This window comes from Cupressus sempervirens, chromosome 10, assembly GCF_028749045.1.
Source record: "Cupressus sempervirens isolate cs-2001-9-10 chromosome 10, ASM2874904v1, whole genome shotgun sequence".
NCBI classification, from domain to species: domain Eukaryota; kingdom Viridiplantae; phylum Streptophyta; class Pinopsida; order Cupressales; family Cupressaceae; genus Cupressus; species Cupressus sempervirens.
This window is the reverse complement of record NC_143127.1, coordinates 501,163,018-501,183,776: the sequence shown is the minus strand read 5'-3', so window position 1 is coordinate 501,183,776 and position 20,759 is coordinate 501,163,018. Positions and strand designations below refer to the sequence as shown.

Below are 20,759 nucleotides of genomic sequence, written 5' to 3'. Positions count from 1 at the left end.
AAATCATTATATTTCAAAAAAGTATTGTTGGGTTATAGATAGAAAAATGTGAAAAAAATTGCATAGATGCTTTGAAGAACATTTTATTTGCAACATGTATAAGGATTTTGGAATTAAATAATTTCAAAAAATGATATAGGAAGGATTTTGGAATTAAATAATTTCAAAAAATGATATAGGATGCAATTTAGGTCGTATGTTCTAAATGCTTTCTTCTATTTTTAATGTCGATTTGTGTAGTTCATGTAATGATGCACAATTAAACTTTGGAACCTTAATTTGATAGTGTTGAGTAAGATATTAATAATCTGTGTAGTTGATGTAATGATGCACATTTAAACTTTGGTATCTTAATTTGATAGTGTCGAAGTCCCCTTTGTATTAGAGATTTGTGGTTCTTTAAAAACTTAATCATCTTTGTCTTCCAACAAAGTTTCTATTGTTTCTATTGCTCATCCTCTTTAGTTTAATGTTCTCCTTTTTGTACTTTTTTGTTTAAAGTAAACAAAAAAATTTAATAGCCCCATAATACAAAGGAGTTTCCCCTTATTGATCACAATCTCTCCACCTGTTGGCACATGGGAAGATAAGGTCAATTTTGAAGAAAATATTGCAACAACAAATATAATACCAAATAGACAAGAAGTTTGGATATCCCAATGGTTGGCAACCCACAAAAAACAACTACAAAGGATAAGGAAAGAGTGACCTATAATTCTCAAAAAATATGAGCTCAATCCATTATAAAATTTAATTTACTATACCTAAAAATATTTATATTGTACTTATATCCAAAAAAAAAAGTAATGATTAATTTTTTTTAGGTGTTTTAGAAATTATTTTTTAAAGTATATTATAGCCAATAGGCTATTTGTGCGAACTTTGTTCCCGAAAATTGAATTTTTGACAAAAAAAAGTTGTTAGTTGATCGAAAAATTTGTCAATTTGACCGAAAAATTGCAAAACTTCCCTATTAATTATTTACGGGTCAATTTTTATCTCACTCCACTTTTAACTCTTGTTTTGATATTTTATTAATTGTTATCTCCACTTTTAACTATTGTTTTTCTTTTGTTTTTCTTTTTCTCATGTTGTGATCACTATTCATTTAACTTTTCATTTTTAAAATTAATTTAAATTTAAATTTTGTGATCACTATTCATTTAACTTTTCATTTTTTAAATTAATTCAAATTTAAATTTATTATTTATATTAATTTTTAATTTCTATAATTTTTTGGTATTTCTCTTATTAAATTTTCATAATAGATTTTTTGATAAATTTTCCTGGATGATTATTTTTTCATATTTATAAATTTAATTTAAATTAATAATATTTATTAATCTATTTAAAATATTTTAATAAATATTATGTTCTATTATGTTCTTTAAATTGAATTAATAATCTAATTTGTTCACATAAGATTATATTTTAAATATCCAATTTTAACTATTGTTTTTCTCCCTTTTGATTTTTTACATTGATTTAGGTTTTAGTTTTTAAATTATTTTAAATTATTTTTTATATTATTTTAATTTTTTCTTTAAATATTATTTTTTAGTTTCTATAATTTATTTAATCAATAGAATATTTAGAATTATTTTTTAATGATTTTTTTCACTATTTTTTCATTGTTTATGCCCACTTTTTAAACCCTAATCATGCATTCTTTTGTAAATTATGTTATGTTCAATTAGGTTTTCTCCTTTTTTTTCTATAGGAATTGAATGCTATACTTCTAGTTAAGATTGTCAATTCTTAACCTTTTCATACAATGTAAGCAATTCTTAACCTTTTCATATAATGCAAGTTTTAATTTTCTATTTCATGGCCTTATTTGCTAGTTTCATCTTTGTTGACAATTTGTAGGTTGTGCCTTACACGATCAACTTAACTCCATATTGAGAGAGTACTTGCTTTAAATATATTGCCAATGTTATTGGGCCATGTTTTGCAAGTAGATTCTACCCCATTGAGCATTGGTCGTCCAACTTATTCTTATATATTACTGGACTTTGACATCTCCAAGACTCTTCTTGAAGAGGTCATTTAACAATCGAATGCAAGCAGTGGATTTAACCACTTGACAAGAAATTTCCTTTCAAGAAGTGGGTTTATCCACTTGACAAGAACCTTCCTTTTCAATGTCAATTGTGCTTCGTCATTAGTCATTTGGCCTATTAAGTGTCTTCATCATTATCGCAAATGTGTGAAGTCTTCCACTTGGCAGCGTGGAACCCTTCCCAAACATTTGATGATTTAGCCTAATAAATCAATGCCGATGCCGATGGGGTTGAAGATCCTTCTCTTGTCAATCCGTTGGTGTCTTCCCTTCAAATTGACAAAGCTTTTCAATCTGATTCTAATGATGTGACCTCGTTGGGGGACTCGTGAAGGTCTTGCAATGCTATCAAGATGGTTGTTTTGTGACCTCGTCAAAGGACTTGGGATGGTAAGGCAAATAAGTTGGCGGAGCTCTCTTCTCCATTGAATTTTTCCTTTGTCCACTTTGTGTGTAAGTTAGTTACCTTGAATGTGGTGATGGCTAAAAATGACACATCTCTTCTCAATCTTTTGATCTAGATGATGCTATTTGTTGGATGACCATCCAAAAAAGGAAAAGAGGACTTCCTAAATTGGTTTCGAACTTGCATCCTAGGGTTAAGGGTGAATATTTGATATAAAAATAATTATTTTGTTTAAAATTTGATTGTTCTCTTGACGTGTATAGGATGTTTGTTGACATGGACATGTGACTTGATATTGGTCGTTTTATTTTGTTTAAGGTTTGAAGACATCAAAGAACATATACCCATGATTACTTCAAATGTTTGTTGACATGGACATGTGACTCGATATTGGTCGTTTTATTTTGTTTAAGGTTTGAAGACATCAAAGAACATATACCCATGATTACTTCAATGGCTCATGTCTAGACTAGCAACATGTTGTATCAAACTTACAAATGATCACCTACATTTAGTACACTTCAGATCTACAATATTTTACTAAAGTATTCTTAATATATCATTATTTATTCCAATCCTCTTGCACTTGCACTGGAATAAATCTGTTTTTTTTCAAATGCCTTGTTACACACAAACAAGCCTATTACAGAATAACTGAATTTGCGCAGCACATTGAAAAGATGAAATAATTAAATCCTTAATAAAAACATCTTGGAAAAGATTGAAGTTGTGCAGTGTACACAGTGCATACTGCCATCCCTACAGCCGCTAATGCACTAAAAGGCATATTGAATATAGTTTATTAAAGACCAGAGCAAAAGTAAACTTCAGCCTTACTAAAGCTGTCAAGGCTGGACATATGCACTGTCGTAGCAGTGATCGATGATGGCATCTTTCCAAAAGAACATACCTTGTGAATTCTTCTCACGTTCATGGATTCCCTGCAGAACTGAAACAAAATTGCAAGCAGCATGATCTAAAACCAAAATGTTTGCGGTTGAGACTTAAAAACACCAGAAAATCTATTTGGCTGCATCCACACATTTTTGGACCTGGAAATCGCCTTTAAAGCCTACGAGCTTTTAAAAAAAATCTACCCATTATTTTCCTATTTTTAAGTACTTAATTTTCAAACATCAAGACTAAAACAACACTTGTACACGTGTACAAGTCATCCGCACCTTCACAAACTGCAGAAAGTTCTTGGCCATCCTTGGCAAAGGATTCTCTTACCAACCTGTCCAAAAACTCAAAAGCACACTGCACAAATGCTGCAAACTAGCAAAAAGCAAGGGTCAAACATTCTAGAACAAAATACATGTTGCTTTCCTTCAAATTAGCCGCCAAAAAATTATAGCTTTCCTTCAAATTGCAGTAGCCACATTTTCTTACAACCAGGGCACCTTTTCAAGAAAGGAATTCTCTCAGACAGCCCAGCTAAATGTCTGACCTGGTCATAACTCGAAAAGAATTCAACAAATGGACTCTAAAACGAAAAGAAAAGAACCAGGTTTTCAAATAAATAACAATTATGATAAAGCAATCCTACGACCCAGAACCCTTTTTTGTTTAAAGACTCCACTTCTACAAAATGACCATATGTCAAAATGCTTTAAACTCTGTAGCCGCAAACAATGCCATTTTCAAAAGACTTCTTCAAAAGTATCAATGTAATTTTCTTCAAGGTCAAAGGACAAATGCAGCCTTCTCCTGTGAGATTACTGGAGCGGGATAAGCAAGTAATGGTTCGTAGTGATCAGCACCAGCACCACACCAACCTATATTTCAAACAGAGATTATCAGCTAAAAGAAAACTAAATCACAATACCCAATGCATATCTTGGGATAAGTGCAGAAAAACTAGAAAGCTGCAAAGTCTTATGCATTTTGTAAAGATTATAACCAAATTTAGATGTAATCTCTTCCACAAGCTAACAAAACTACAACCCATCTTTCATATAGAATAATAGAAAGTACCTGTGCCCTTCATGAAAAGGAAAATAGGAGGATGACAAATTTCACTTCTAGGGTGATGTGGAAGAAAAAATAAGCAGCTATCATTGTCATCAATCATTCCATCAGATCCATGAGCTTGAACCTGGCACGGTCATGAGAAATTTCACAAAAATGTCAAGCAAACACCCTAATAAACAAAATGAAGTCAAACTGTAGCAGATATCAACCTATTATCTGATACATCAATTTACCAAACCAAGGAATAATGGAAAACCAATATACTTGAGACCAGCATTGCTTCAAAATGAACTCTGATATTTTATTTGTAAATAGAATTTGTTAACAAACAGCAGAAGGGTAAGTTCCGATTAAAAATCAGCACAATACATGCACAACTTAATACTTCCTTGGCCCCAGATGCACAGTTGATAAAAGAGTCAAGGTACACTAACTACTCGGCAAGTTCTCCATAACATAGACAGATCTGCTCGCACTCTATCAAAATTCAGAGACAGATTATGGAAAAATAATTATTCAAAAAACATTTTCCTATTCTTTTTACCAGAAGCAGATAGTCAATACTATTCCACCAAAATTCACAGATTTACAGAAATTATTGTCAAGTAGAGCGAGGACAGTTGCCAAGCCACTTTTTGCCTCTCACATACATCCTACACAAAGGATACCAGTTTCTAACAAATATTTGATTAAGATTTTGTATGTTTTCTTCAACCTTTTAAAGTTTCTTGATGCTGAATTTCATCAATTTTCTTAAGCTATTCGCTGTTCCATGTTTGCCTTTCTTTTGTCCTAAACTAGAAACTGAACTACCAAAGCCTAGAAAGAGGGATTAAATATGTGGACTCCAGAAGAATCCTAAGTGTTTGGAAGAGCAAGAAGTGTAGGAGAACTAACCAGTCAAGAAATGATCATTTACCAATAAGCAGCAATAATGTAAATACTAAAAATAGCACCCATGTGCCCGGTAGGAGATAATTTCCACAGCAAGTCAAATTGTGATATTGCTATCAGGATTTAACTGTGTGATTTTGAGTCAAACTCATTGACCCATGTTTCATGAGTAGAAATTCAACATGAATCCATCTCTCATTAGAATAAATGGAACACTTAGCACTCATTGGATCTAGGTGATGCTCACAAGGGTGAAGCACCGGGACTTCCCAGGAGGTCACCCATCCCACCCATCCCAGTACTACTCGAGCCTGAGCGCGCTTAACTATGGAGTTTGTCTCAGATATTGAATTCAGGTCCCAGTCACTGCATTGCTAACAGTTGAGATACAATGTCATAATGAGCAGACTTGCCTGGATACAGCAATGGCATCCAATACAAGTAAAGCTAATTTTCAAGATCACCTAATATGGATAAGGCTGGATACCATGATGATATGTGTATAAAATATAGGTGATATTTAGCAAGCAGGAGTTTGGTAACACGATATTAAATTAGCGGTGTTTTTTGCTACTAAATCATGACATGGCTTTTTTCGTTTCAAAACAAAACATTAAATTCTTGTTTTTAGCCTTTAGGTAAAAAAACATAATATAATGGAAGCAGTACCTAAGCCAAAAATTTACTTGGAAAAAAAAATGATATCGTCATTAAATTACCAAAAAAACATGTGGACATTAGCATGGCACTTCCAACAATACTAGACAAGTAATAAATAAAGGTTATTCATTTGACAAAGAAAGACTCGGCTTTCAAGGTGGCACTATTTTGCTACAAGAGAACAATTTCTCAGGTGGCATTTGCAGCAGACAAGATGTTCAACTAGTGATGCAGGAGCATCTTGCATGGAAAAATTATTGGGAAAAAAAAAAAAATTTGGAGAGAGAAAGTGACGAAAATTAGAGGAGAAATAATAAAAAAATTAAAAAGGGGAAAAAGGAGAAAATAAAGGAAAAGGGGATTTCTATTTTCGAGGTGCATAGGTGGCATAATAGAAAAAAATAAAAATAAATGGTTGTCATTCTATTTATCGAGGTGTGTGGGAAGAATTCTAGAAAGTTATGAATATTGTAGAAAGTTTTGGAAGTTGTAGAAGGTTGTGGAGGAATTCTAGAAGGTTGTGGATAAGTCATGCATGGGGTGGTAAGTGCCTATTTAAGCAAAGCATATGAGCATTTCTAAATCAAGCTCAAGGGGAAGCTTGAGGAGTAGAAGCTCGAGAAGAAGGTGAAAGCTCAAGGGGAAGCTTGAAGAGTGGAAGCTCAAGGAGAAGCTTGAGAAGTGGAAGCTTTGGAAGGAAAGCTTGAATGTGTGAAAGTTGGAAGGTCTGAAAGAGAAGGAGGAAGTGAAGAGTGAGTTTTCCTAAGTCTATGGACAGAGAGCCGAATGTGAGGCAGTTTACAGCAGGATTGTAGTAGAGTTGTGAGTGTGTAGACAGAGCGCCGAATGTGAGGCAGTTTACACTTGGATCTTGGACATTTTATTTGGTGCAAGTTAGTAAGGGTGGTGTGGTCCTTCATCAAGTGGTATCAGAGCGTACCGTCATTAGTGGTATCAGAGCGGCCCTACATTAGTGGTATCAGAGCAGGAGTTCCTGAGTGTACAAGCAGATCGCCGAAGTGTGAGGCAGTTTGTACCAGGACCTTGGTTGGGTGAAGTTTATCAGAGCTGGTGGATTGCAAATCCGTTGTCCTAGACTTGTGATGTGGTTCCTGATTGTTCGTGCGAGGTGGCAGGTTGCGATCTGACTTGCAAACAATTTGGTTGTCACAAGGAGCGTGGGAAGGATTTGTTGCAGAGGGTTTACGAAGATCTTGGGAGATGGCTCCAAAAGGATTGGACCCTAAGATGATTGCGAAAATCCATGATATAGTGGAGAGGAATTTTTCTAAGATGTTTGCTCGCTTGGATGCTAAAGCTAAGAAGGTCAAGGTGGAAAATGATGGTTTTGCTGATCAATTTATGGAGCTTGATGCAGAACCTGTAGAGCAACTAGAGGTTGTTGCTAAAGATATTCCTAATGTTGTTAATGTTGGGACAGAGGTTGGTTTTCATGATCAGTTGGTTGAGTCTGACATGAAGACTACAGAGCATTTGGTTGTGGATGCTCTAGTTGATGTTGGTGGTGACTTGTATGATCCAGTTGTTGTTGGAGGTAAGTTATGTATTGCAAAGCATCTTGTTGTGAGCAATGAGGTTACTAGTGTTGAGAGTTTGGCATGTGTTGATGGAAATGTACATGTGGATGCTAATGTGGAGTTTGTTATTGCTGATATGGACGCACTAGTTGTTGATGTGAATGGGAGTTTGCTAATGAAGCATTACATTCAGTTTGTTCTTGGGCATGAGCTTGTTGATTGGATGGTTGAGATTCTAGTGTTTGATAGAGTAATGCAGATGTGGAAGATTTGCATGGTGGTTTTGTTGTCCCCGTTGAGGTGGAAGCCTTTGGTGAAGATGAAGATGGTGGTAGATCTTTCTTTTGGCGTCAAAGTGTGGGACACACTTTTCTATCTACCGGGGGAGTCTGATGCAGGAGCATCTTGCATGGAAAAATTATTGGGAAAAAAAAAAAAAAAAAAAATTTGGAGAGAGAGTGACGAAAATTAGAGGAGAAATAATAAAAAAATTTAAAAGGGGAAAAAGGAGAAAATAAAGGAAAAGGGGATTTCTATTTTCGAGGTGCATAGGTGGCATAATAGAAAAAAATAAAAATAAATGGTTGTCATTCCATTTATCGAGGTGTGTGGGAAGAATTCTAGAAAGTTATGAATATTGTAGAAAGTTTTGGAAGTTGTAGAAGGTTGTGGAGGAATTCTAGAAGGTTGTGGATAAGTCATGCATGGGGTGGTAAGTGCCTATTTAAGCAAGGCATATGAGCATTTCTAAATCAAGCTCAAGGGGAAGCTTGAGGAGGAGAAGCTCGAGAAAAAGGTGAAAGCTCAAGGGGAAGCTTGAGGAGTGGAAGCTCAAGGAGAAGCTTGAGAAGTGGAAGCTTTGGAAGGAAAAGCTTGAATGTGTGAAAGAGAAGGAGGAAGTGAAGAGTGAGTTTTTCTGAGTCTGTGGACAGAGCGCCGAATGTGAGGCAGTTTACAGCAGGATTGTAGTAGAGTTGTGAGTGTGTAGACAAAGCGCCGAATGTGAGGCAATTTACACTTGGATCTTGGACATTTTATTTGGTGCAAGTTAGTAAAGGTGGTGTGGTCCTTCATCAACTAGTCAAGTAGACGGTCAGTCTCGTGTTCAAACATGAAGATATAAAAAAATAATCATAAAATTTGCCAAATTCCATAAGAAAAATATTGCTACCATTTCAGCTCAAGTGCTCCACTCCATAGCATTCAAGTTAGTCTTCATTAAAGTCCAAGAGACAAAAAGCAGTTCACTGTTTACTTATGCCCCACAACAACAGAGAGCACCATGAAAGCAAGGCAATAAATAAAGTAATTCTAGAGAATCCACATTTGCACAGGGGAACCAAACAATGCAAGGATAAATTAAGAAACTATGCAAAATCGACCATCACTTGAGCAAGACCTATGGTAGCATGTATTTTTGACCCAGACATGACATAGACCTAGTTTTGAGTAAAGGTGGGCAAGTTTTTGAAGTCTAGCCTATGGTAGCATATCTTTTTCAACCAGACATGACACAGACCTAGTTTTGAGCAAAGGTGGGCAGTATACCTCAGCCACATCCAGGCCATAGATGCACCGATAAGCATGTCAGGGAAGAAGGGTGATGTACCGTGATACTAAGCCATCTTTGAGATTTTCCTCAAAACTATTTCAAATAAAAAATTCAACCTTATTGTGCAAGCTATATATGGTATTGTATAAAATGACTTAGCAATATAGCGAAGCCTAATCAACAAAATCCACATTTATCAACCATAAGCCTTCAATAAACACAAAAAATACTTTTGATATTACATGACTACTATGATGTAGTGATATTGCTATGAGGTCCCGGTGCTTCACCCCTATGAGCATCACCTAGATCCCATGAGTGCTAAGTGCTAAGTGTTCCATTTATTCTCATTAGAGATGGATTCATATTGAATCACTACTCATGAAACATAGGTCAATGAGTTTGACTCAAAATCACACAGTTAAATCCTGATAGCAATATCACAATGACTTACTGTGGAAATTATCTCCTACTTATCTACAATGATGTAGTTAACTGATCATTCTCAGTTCTAGTATAAGCATGCATATCACCAAAAAAGCCAAACAAACCTACCCAAAAGGAACTTTAAATTTGAAAGTATTTTGTTAGACTTGACTTGATGTCCATCTTAACTCATCTCAAGATGACCTCCGTGAGTACTAATAAATAATAATGGCATTGAATTACCTCACATATGTTATTATGATGAATATTTCATGGCCTTCTAAACATCCGGCTCTTCCCTCATTGGCAAAGCTTTTGAAGCATATATAATGCACTACAAGCCACCCCAATCTTGTAATTCTAACAAATGTACGATTAGTGTAACAACTCATTCATTTACTTGTGTTAATATTGAACGTTTTTGTGGAAATTTTAATTAATTCTGTAGGATTTTATTTCTGGTTGAGTAATCTCAATATGACCCCATGAGTAGTCATTCCACCATAAAATTCTATAGCCTTCCATATGTTGAAATTACATGTAGGTTAGCACATAAGCACCTCTAGGAATTCTTTAGGGGTAATAGAGACAGTAATTGTTTCACTTCTTTCATGTTTCCTCCTAGCCTTTTTACCTATTAAAATCATACTAAGAAATGTTTAAAGATACTTCTTTCAAGTTTCCTCCCTCTAGCCTTTTTACCGGTTAGAATCACAACATTAAAGTGATTTCTAAAGCATTACATTACTTAAAAAAGGAACAATCAAAGGTAAGTTCATGTCCCATCCCAATACTAAAAAATGTTTAAAGGTGCTTGTGTGCTAAGTAGTCCCCTTGCCTTGCAATCATTACCAACATCGTGTGAGAGACTAATTGTGAAGGTAGCTTGAGCTGAATGAAACTATCACACAAAGTAAAATCCCAAAATTTAATGCTGAGCAAGTTTAATAGGTGCCCGTATGCTAAGTACATCCCCTTGCTTTGCAATCATTACCGACATCTAAGTCACGAGGTTTGAATTCGAATTGGAGTCCATCAATCATAAAATTCGAATGAAATTCGGCAAGGGTAAAAATTCAGAAAAAAATCAACATTGAATTTTAGTTTTATATATTCATGTATTTTTTAATAGTAGTAATATATCCACAAAATTGTCAAAATAGCTAAACATTGCTAAATAAATTTAACTAAATAACTCAATCTCAGTTTAAGATAAAATACTATTATATTAAATATCACAAAATTCGGATGAAGTTTGAAAAGAGTACAAATTCATTGAAATCTGAATCTCATGGATGAAATTCGACGAATCATGTGACTTAGACCAACATCTTGTGAGAGACTTTCCTTAATGTATATGACTAATTGTGAAGGTAGCTTGAGCTGAATGAAACTATCACACAAACTAAAATCTCAGAAATTAATGTTGAGCAAGTTTAATAGATGCTTCTATGCTAAGTACATCCCCTTGCTTTGCAATCATTACCAACGTCTTGCAAAAGACTTTCCTTAATGTATATGACTACTTGTGAGTGTTACAAGATTCAAGAAGAGTTGGCAGATTAACGGATTTCCGAATGATTCATTGATTAACAAAGGAACAAATGTGTTCCTTATAAAGAATTACAAGGAAATGTTTCTAAAAAAAACAACGTAGACTGAAGACGGAATTTGGAAACAAAACTAGAGACGGGATAGGAAACATTCCTATCTAGATTGAAAGACAGACTACAGACAAGTAGTTGACTATTATAGAAAGTATAAGATATTATCTTAATACCCTCCCTTAATGGTCAACGTATGGATGTCGGAACATTCTGTGATAATTGAGACCCTCCCTGGATCTACAAAATGCTGAAACGAAGAAGCTTTGCCAGAAGAGTGCTATGACTCAAAATAAGTTGCATTTACAAAACTTCGTTTTTGTGGAAAAAACGGTAAAACCCAGAATCTCACGCAACCTTGCATATTACAGACAACTTGAAATGATTTTTGAGGAGAAAATCAACAAACCCATAAAAACAGAAACAAATTCAAAAGGCTCTGCTCTTGTCGGAAGTCTCATGAAGACCTTTTAGATGTGTCCAAATTTCTGCAGCTGTCTTGCCGGATGGAATCTAAGAAAGCTGGTCATCAGCTACGGATAGTTTGAGAAGCATTACTGCCTTTCGATTGTTCAGATCCCATGTATCTTGATCAGGACCCAGAGAAGTCGGACGCTGCCTAACACCCGGAACAAGTTGATCAGTGTTTCGATATTCGAAGATTGCGATGATGCGCTGCTTCCAGGTTCCATAATTGCGACCATTGAATTTGGAATTATGCTCGAGCAAAATATTTGTCAAAGATGCCATGGCACGTTTTTCAATGAAAAACTGTGAAAATTTGTGAAGGCACGTTCTTCGAGGCAAAAAATACGAAAGACCCAAAAGAATCAGAGAATGACCTAGAAGAGAGCTTGAAAAACCCAAAAGGAATCTGCTGTCGTTTTCTGAATCCGCTGGCTCGAAAATTGAGGCACAAAAATCGAGGCACCCAGAAAAAACGGACGACAACCCAGTTGAGTTCTCGAAAAACCCACCAAGAATCTGCAAACAAAATATTTTTTCAACCCCAAAAATTAGGGTTTCGAGCGAAAATTCAGGCGGCGGCCGTGGAGGTTGAATCTCAAATAATGCAAATTCAGCAGGAGCAGAGCCGTCTGAAAACAGCAGCCAAGAACGTCTGCGATTTTTCAAGGAAACAAACGCCAAGGAATATCTGCGAGATCCTTGCAGATACTTGAAAAAAGGACCACGATTTGCAGCAGAGAAAGCTAAAACGAATGTGGGCACGAGGTCGGACGCGATTTGCAAAGGAGTTCGGCCAAAAAAATCGCGATTTGTACTAGTCACGAATCCATAAAACCCTAGTTTGAGATTTTCAAATTTTCTCTAGGCAAAAAACCCTAGGCGGGTTTCAAAGAAATTAACTGAAAAAAATTTTGAAAAAATTTAAACAAATAATTTCAAGAAGAAATTATAAATTTTTCCAAAAAAAAATTAAAGTGTTAGCTCTGATACCATGTTACAAGATTCAAGAAGAGTTGGCAGATTAACGGATTTCCGAATGATTCATTGATTAACAGAGGAACAAATGTGTTCCTTATAAAGAATTACATGGACGTTGTTTCTTTTTAGAAACAACGTAGACTAAAGACGGAATTAGAAACAAAACTAGAGACGGGATAGGAAACATTCCTATCTAGATTGAAAGACGGACTACAGACAAGTAGTTGACTATTATAGAAAGTATAAGATATTATCTTAATAGTGAGGGTATAACTTGAGCTGAATGAAACAATCACACAAAGTAAAATCCCAAAGTTTAATGCAGAGCGGAGCAAATTTAATGCTGACGAGACTTAATAAAGAGTAGATTTTGTGAAGTGTGAAAATGCAAAAACAAATGTGTTCATCATCCATTGAAGAAGCAATTTTTGTTAAGTGTGAAAATGCCAAAAAATATGTTCATCTTCCATTGAAGCATCAAGGGGAAATTTTGCAGAAGAGATTAGAGCCTCCCAAAAAAAGAGATTGGTGTCTCTGCTGGCTCAGTGTTCAATTGTGTGGTTTGGTGTCGCCAGTAAGTTGGTGCCTGTAAGTTTTGTAAGTGGGGGTTAGTGTTTCTAGTGGGTTGGGGCCTTGACACATTGTAACATCATTTTCTTTTTATTGTGTCTGGATTTGGACAGTAAGTCCAAGCAATCCTTCTCCATTGTTTTCACTAAAAGGGTTTTCCGACTAATCTCATGTTCTTAACTATATGGATCTTGTGGGGATTTTGTGCATTTGCTATTATTTTGATTGTTAAATTTTAATTTTTCAATAATATATAAGTAAAAGTTTGTCTTAAAAATTTAAGCAGCTGTTCTGTGCACTTTCTTCACAAACTGATAACAAAGTGAAGAATGTAACACAAGCTACATAGAATACGATGGTCAAGAGAAGAATTTGTTCTTGAAAAGTTTGCCAAATAATTATCACATATAATCTATTATATCATCGCCACTGATACATTTCTAAAAGATAGCGTTGGATTTTGAGATAACAATAGAACACACCTAGTTAATTGATAGTGAATAGAGGCTCCTTTGACTGATAGGAGCTGATATCCTTTGTCAGGAACTTATACATAAACTTACATTAAACCATAGAAAGAAAAAAAAGTTTTAGTCGGGTACAGTAGTACTGAGAATTCCTTGTGATAACACCTAAAAATAAACAAAGATCAAAGAGGGATAATATTGTGAAGTCAAAAAATAGATAAAATTTTCTGAATGCTGTTTCAAAACTAGGGCCTTGAAGGAGTTAACATAACAGACAAAACAACAATCACCAGAAATATACACTTAACTCTAGTTTGGTCCTTCAAGAATTTCAAAAATGATAGGCCCCAGGTTTTGAAGAACTGGGCTGTGCTGTAACTTGTGGCCACAACAGCATCTATATCTTTGCCTTGACATGCAAGCAATTCAGAGAATTACATTTAAGGACATAACATAGTTTGTCTTTCTGGGATTACAATTGAGTTGTTTTATAGTTTACCCACCTGCAGCATTTTAATTGTAGTTCAAAATTGTCCTGTTTAGGCTTCGAAATGGGCAGGAACCACAATAATGGAAAGACAAGGCCAGCATCATCACCCAAGCAACTCCAAAGAAGGCCAGCTTCTACTCCATTCTATCCTAAACTAACATTCACAGGAAAAGGAATAGGAAGCAGGGGTTTCAGAAAAGTACATAAAACATATATGAGGTGATTCACCAGAATAAAGACTGGTAGCCTATGCAAAAAAATCAGAGCCCAACCCACAAATATGGAGAACCATAATAAACCCGTCTCAAATTGCAACATGTTGGAAAGAGTTTAGTGGACTTCACTACGAACATCAGATTCTCAGAGATTACACTCAATCACAAAATAAAACTTGTGAACAGAGGAACGTTTTTCCTGCAGTTGATGGCAAGCAGAAGGCATGGAGATCCCGAGACAAGTATTGGACACCTGTGCAGAATGCAGAATGTTCAGTCTCTTCAAGAGATAGAACAATCAGATCTGTAGGGAAATGCCACGAGTGTAGCCAATCTTCTTCGTGTCGTTCTCCTTCCTAAGGCAGGTCCTCATATTTGTAACTAACTTAAAAAAGGAATGGTCATCCACAACCATTGATTAAATAAAATGGATATTTGTTAAAATTCAACTGGACTGAAATGTTTCACTACATTTCCTTAATTTTTGAATAAGAACTCAATATTCATCTAGGTTTTTCAGCTCTTATTTGCAGATTATGGAATAAGAGCACACTTATAGATTTTTTATTAAATTGATTGACAGATGCACATAGCAGCCAATTTTGAGTATTTGAAGTTTTGAACTAAAGAATGTTCTAATACATGAAGTTCAAATCCTTCATTTCATTTTTTCCATCTTAAGAATCCGACAGACTTGTACCAGTGCTGGATGTTCCATTGTTGAAGTAGTTTATTTTTCAAAATATTTATATGCTGTTTTCCTCTATTTCCGTTGCTTCTTTGTCAGGATTCTTTCGATCATATAATTTTGGCTGTAAACTCAGTAATTGTGTCAAATTGGCCAAGCTATTTTAACAATAAATAATTCATGGCAGCAGAACTTATTGTTTCCCTTGACAACACAACAATACAAAATAAGAAAAGAATTAGATTTTTCATTACTGTTTAGCTCCCCCTTGGTTGTTGCATTAGTTTTAGGAGGATTGGCCTAATGTTTGGCAACTTTTTTAAAACTTTGGATACACTTGTGCTCACGGATGGCACCCAACAAGTTGGTTTCAGTATATAAACAAAGAGATCAATTTCCTACCAGCAAGTTAGCTTTGGCAAAATTCCTTAAATATCCATTCATAATGCCTTGTCATTTCATAGTCTTGATAGAAGAAGCAACCCTTCCCGATATAGGCCTCAAACTTCTAGTAGAACACATTAAAAGATTGGTTCTGAGTAGTTATATGAATCTCAATCCCATCGTTCTATTTTCATTATTGAAGCTTGGTCCGTGAAACTTCAATGTTTAACTATTATTTTTTTGGCTGTCCTCCAACAGAAAAGAACTTGCCCATTAAAATTATTAGGGGAAAGAAACAAGTTTCCAAGTGTAAGCCCCAACCCGATGGTGCTAGTAAATTTGCAAATTGATTTCAAGTAGCTTCATCCACCCCATCTCTCTATTTTCACTTTTGTTGAGTCATTTATCATTTACCAAAGCAAGCTCCTTTAAAATGTAAAGCGGTGAAATAAATGTTTTGATAATCTTCCATAAGGTCTGACAGCAAAAGCGAAACAGCTTTGCCTATTCAAGCCCCTAGCCTAATAATTACACTATGAAAACAGGATTCATCTCTAGTAATCTTATATTTTAATATTGGATGCTACCAAGTATCAGAGGCTAGGTAGCTAGCTACGCACGCATATCTTGAGCCAGAGATATAGTCTTACATCCATTTGCAAATGTGGCAGTAGCAATTTAAGCATATGCACTTAAACAAATACAATGGCCAGCCCAAAAGCAAATCAGTAATCTAGTTTCTTTTGTTATAAACAATTGTTGTTTTTTCTCCAACAACAATATGTTTACACAAACGAAAAAGAAAGAGTTAGTTATATAGCCCAACCATTTGCATTATGTTGCTTTTCATGATCGACCTCCTGCGAACCTCAAAGATCAGTTCCTAATTTTCTCAATTTACAGCATATTTGCATCAATCAATGGTCTTTTTCTAATAGAAATCATTCTTCCCAATCGTGCCATTTAACAGTCGGTATTTAGACTTTTTTTACAGTGCGTTACTAATAAAGATTTTGACAATATAAATGTATATGTCAGCGCCATTTATGAATCCACAAAAACGTGTCAGGAAAGGTTAACTTTCAATATAAATAATTGGTTTTTTTTCCCTTAAAATAAACATGTCCCTAAATGGAGAAAGAGAAAAACTAACAGTCCGTTTTTTACCGTTTTTCACGCTGCATTAATAATAAAGATTTTGACGACGTAAATGTATGAATCCACAAAAACATGTCAGGAAAAGTAAAATATTTATTTAAAAAGATGATTTCCTAAGAACAAAAATGCTCCTAAATGGAGAGAAGAACGGGTGAAAGGCATGCAAGAAATTGTTACCACAAATATTTCACGGTTGAACTCAGTAGCGAGAGCGTGGATAGCAATGTCGTCTCCAAAGGCAGCAGCACGGCCCTGGATGTTCTCATCAACAGACAAAAGACCCTCTTCCGTGTATTGCAGCGTGATAATATCATACTCATCATCTCTACTGCCACAAATGGACATGTACTTACCCCAACTCAGCCCATCTTCTACCGCAACACATCTTTCCTTGCAAATACATTCTACTGCCGTTTCTCTGAAACAAAAATACGCAAATTAACAATTTTCCCTTTTGGCTCACGAATTCCATGACAATGGCGGCTAAAGTAACAAGTAAAAACTAAACCTGACGAAGCCGAGCTGAAGAAGCTGCTGTATGGAAGCGTTAAGACCATGGCGGTCTCGCTTGGGAGCGAGAAGCTTATGCTCCTGGACCAGATGCACACCCCATCCGGCATCAAGACAAGGGGCATACAGATTCTTTATTGTTCTGTCAATCTCCTCTTTTTCCTGGGGCGTAGCAGACCCGTAAGCATGAAGAAAGCGCGCCACTGTCTTCCGGCGCAGGTCTGTGGCAGTGGCATCGGCATCGGCATTCATCCGCATTGCCTTCTGAAAGGCCGCGAAGAGGCAGTTGCCGTCGGCGTCGACATCCCCGCCATGGAAAAGCAAAAGAAGGGCACAGCCGCAGGCATTCTGAGCAGGATTTTTCCAGTAGACTCCGCGCGTGCTTAGTTTGCCGAGGGACTTTCTCTGCTGCTGCTGCAACCCAGAAACAGACTCCCATTCCCAATTTGTTGGCTCATAAATGTCATCATTTTGGGGACCTTCAGGGAGCGGGGAGTCTCGCACGAGGGGAGGGGGAGGTGGAGGGATGGAGGCGTGCAAATCGACGGCCTGAGACTGCAGAGAGGCTCCCTCGTACGGCTTCCCCATTTTCTCATTCCTCTCGCGTCTCGCCGAAAAGAAAAAATCCGGGGTACCTCCTCTGCCTTTTTATATTTTCCTACTTTGCCGTTATGTAACGGAATCACTATCTGCAATAACGAGAAATAATTTTGACTCGCTTTTCTTGCTCTGGCGTCATGTAACGGGAATCAGAAATTGCAATGACAAGTAATTATTTGAGGGGGAATAACCGACCACAAAAAAAAATGAGGGACAAGAGGGGACATTTCATATGCTATAAGAGGGTTCTCATGAATTAGTATTGGTAATAAAAGATAATGTTTTATATTTGATGTTTTCAATATGATGTATTAGTGAAGAGTAGCGTATTGCTGGAGTTATAATCGTAAAAAAATAAGTTTATGTTGTGTTGTATGTGCTTCGGGATTTAGTGCATTTGTCACACTTTTCTTGTGATATATTGATTTCATGTTTTAAGGAAAAAAAGTTAAGTGCAAGTGTCACACTTCCTTGTGATTTGTTGAGTTCACTAATGAAAAGATGAATTCAAAAGTAGTGCTTCAAAATTCCAAGCATCTAAAATATATAGTGGAGGACTGCAATATTCAGTTTATAAAGAGATTAAATTTATAAAGAGAGCAAGAAATTATCAAAGGTGCTTCTTGTTCTTCCTAAAACACTCGCATATGTATTATTGGAATAAAAAAGATATTATAGAAGAATTGGACTTGAGAAATGCTATTTTACAACAAAAATTAAAGCTTTTTCATCTTACAAAGATCGTTAAGAAATATATTATGATAGAATTAGACTTGATAAAGGCTAATTCGTGAAAAAATTAAAGCTTGTTGATCTTACTAAAATTGTTCAAGCCTACAATTCATATCCAATGCATGATAGTTATGAAATACTAAAATATTTGATGTTCTAGTTTACAAATTGTCCTTCGCTTATTGATCTATAATTTTTTTCCTAATTATTGTGATTTAATCTTGTGTTTGTCATATGTTGTTTTGCCTTCATAAGGAAGGTTGACAAGGTTTTATTGGAATGACCAACATTTTGTGATATGAAAAGAAAAAAGACATTTTAACACAATAGTAGATCAAATCATTAAATGCAAATTCATCAAAAAACATGTTTAGGATAAAAGCTTGGAAAGTAGGCTTAAGGTTTTCAGGATTTATTTTACTTGGTAGTTATAAGTAATAAATATAAAGCATCCATAGCATCAAACAATATATTTCTCAACATAAGTGTCTTGTTTTCCACTATCAACTAATTTATGGAAAGTTGAAAGTAATCTTTCAATCTTCATCCTAGACGAGTCAACAAATTGTTTAGACACCAAAAAAATCGAGGAGGAAAGTGTTTAGAAGATAAAGATTCAAGTAACAGAATTACAAAACAAATACAAAATATTTCAATATTAGCTTCACATGTTATATTGATTTTGTCATCTTGTATTTAAATATTTGCATAAGATTTGTAAATTAAGGAGCTTTTCACTTTGTTCTAGAGAAGGAGCAACAATTTGTGGTGACCAAATAACTTCTATATTAAAGCTTCCATACTGTGAGCATGAAAGTTATGTCAAAAGAAAAATCTCTTCCTTGAAATTACGGAATACCAATTTATATGCATACCTTTCCCTATTTCTGTAATAATAGATGTTGTAAGAACTATTTGGATGAGGAAAAACAAAGTACAAATTAAGAACAAAGAAGATGTATTACTTTTTAGTGAAAAACACAAAATAGTTCAATATTAAAGCTATTACAAAACTTGAGAAAAGCCAATAATAATTGCTTGAAGAATAATGTTGCATACTTTACCTCAATCTCCCTACATTTGTTTGTATGTTATCTCAAATCAAGCATGCATAATTGCCACTTGTTTTTTCTATGGATTCAAAACTGAAAAATAAAAATAAAAATTGAGAAAATAAAGAGTAGAAAAAAATTTTAATTTTTTAAATAATAACCATGATTGGATGAAACATACGTTTATACATTATTTCTTGTTGAGTGAAACTTGGATATGCCTTCAACAAAAATTGAAGAATACATATGGCATGAAAGACAAGATTACAACATCAATGTAAATATTATTATCTTTGTCTTTAAGAAGTAAAATAATTTGCTCTAAGGGCTTTAGTCTTCTAAATTTCTTTCTATTATGTTTTATAACAAGGCACATAAACTGCTTTGACAAAGTTTCTCAAACTAAATGGTGTTTCACACACTGACAATATTATAGGATATCCACAAAAATCTTTAAGAATATTCATGGAAAGTCATAATTGCAAGATATGCACAAAAAGATTATAGAAACTTCTAGAAATATTTCATAAAAATTTATTTGGACACAGTAATGAGCAAAAATGAAATCCTTCTATTTTCAAATATGAAAAGAAAATTCATAGGTTAAAAACCATAGACCAATAAGAAAATTAGGGAATCAATTCAATGAAATTTGAAACACTACAAAATGTTACAAAAGTGAGAGTTTAAATTTATTTGGTGGTGCTATTTTCTAAGCAAGACTAATACCAAATATGTGTTGCCTTATATACATAGGAAATTCAAATGCTCATAGAATGTCATAATTATAGGACATGCACAAAAAGGTTTCAAGCAAATGGAATTGGCAAGTGTAAATCTAAACTTCAACACCTTTCCCACACATTGCCTTCATGTCTAGGAATGGGAGCTATGGAATAGGGTATGCAATTCCATTAAAGATAGATAATATTAAGCAAAATACTAATTAAAGAATAATTATGACACAAAAAAATTTGCTCTTCAATATCAAATAACTACAATCTGTGCAAATGTGAGCTAAACACACACAATCTCTACAAATTTGAGCTTGAATTCAAGTGAATTTTATTGTATATCTTGGAGAGCCTCTACATGTATGTTGTTAAGTTTGTGGTTACACTCAAATTGATTAGATCATGAGATTCATTATTGTTGGTAAATCATCATCATCATCATCATCATCATCATCATCATCATCATCATATATATATATATATATTTGTTAATATGTTATTTATATCTAATGATGATTAACCACAAGAAACATGTCTCTTTATCTCATATTTATAAGTCATTCAATATGCATTTGGAAAACAATCAATTACAATGGT

General features: G+C 34.8%; 1 protein-coding gene and 1 long non-coding RNA gene across 2 annotated transcripts; both read right to left on the bottom strand.

The window, feature by feature from the left end:
* Window positions 1-3,149: 3,149 nt before the first annotated feature.
* Window positions 3,150-3,775, bottom strand: LOC149534861 (uncharacterized). Its single transcript, XR_016357131.1, has 2 exons — window positions 3,650-3,775; window positions 3,150-3,417 (listed from the first exon to the last, which is right to left on the bottom strand). It is a non-coding gene; the product is annotated as an uncharacterized LOC149534861 (long non-coding RNA).
* On the bottom strand, window positions 3,771-17,680 carry LOC149534860 (uncharacterized). Its single transcript, XM_089804961.1, has 4 exons — window positions 17,043-17,680; window positions 16,712-16,952; window positions 4,446-4,566; window positions 3,771-4,246 (listed from the first exon to the last, which is right to left on the bottom strand). Exons 1-4 carry the CDS (start codon window positions 17,630-17,632, stop codon window positions 4,155-4,157), a joined length of 1,044 nt encoding a protein of 347 aa, XP_089661087.1. The 5' UTR covers window positions 17,633-17,680; the 3' UTR covers window positions 3,771-4,154.
* Between the last annotated feature and the right edge of the window lie 3,079 nt (window positions 17,681-20,759).

Coding starts and splice junctions, on each gene's coding strand:
- LOC149534860 (XM_089804961.1), bottom strand. CDS start 17,632: ATGGGGAAGCCGTACGAGGGAGCCTCTCTGCAGTCTCAGGCCGTCGAT. Junction 16,953..17,042: donor CTTCAGCTCGGCTTCGTCAG/GTTTAGTTTTTA, acceptor TTTTTGTTTCAG/AGAAACGGCAGTAGAATGTA. Junction 4,247..4,445: donor CCTTTTCATGAAGGGCACAG/GTACTTTCTATT, acceptor TTTGAAATATAG/GTTGGTGTGGTGCTGGTGCT.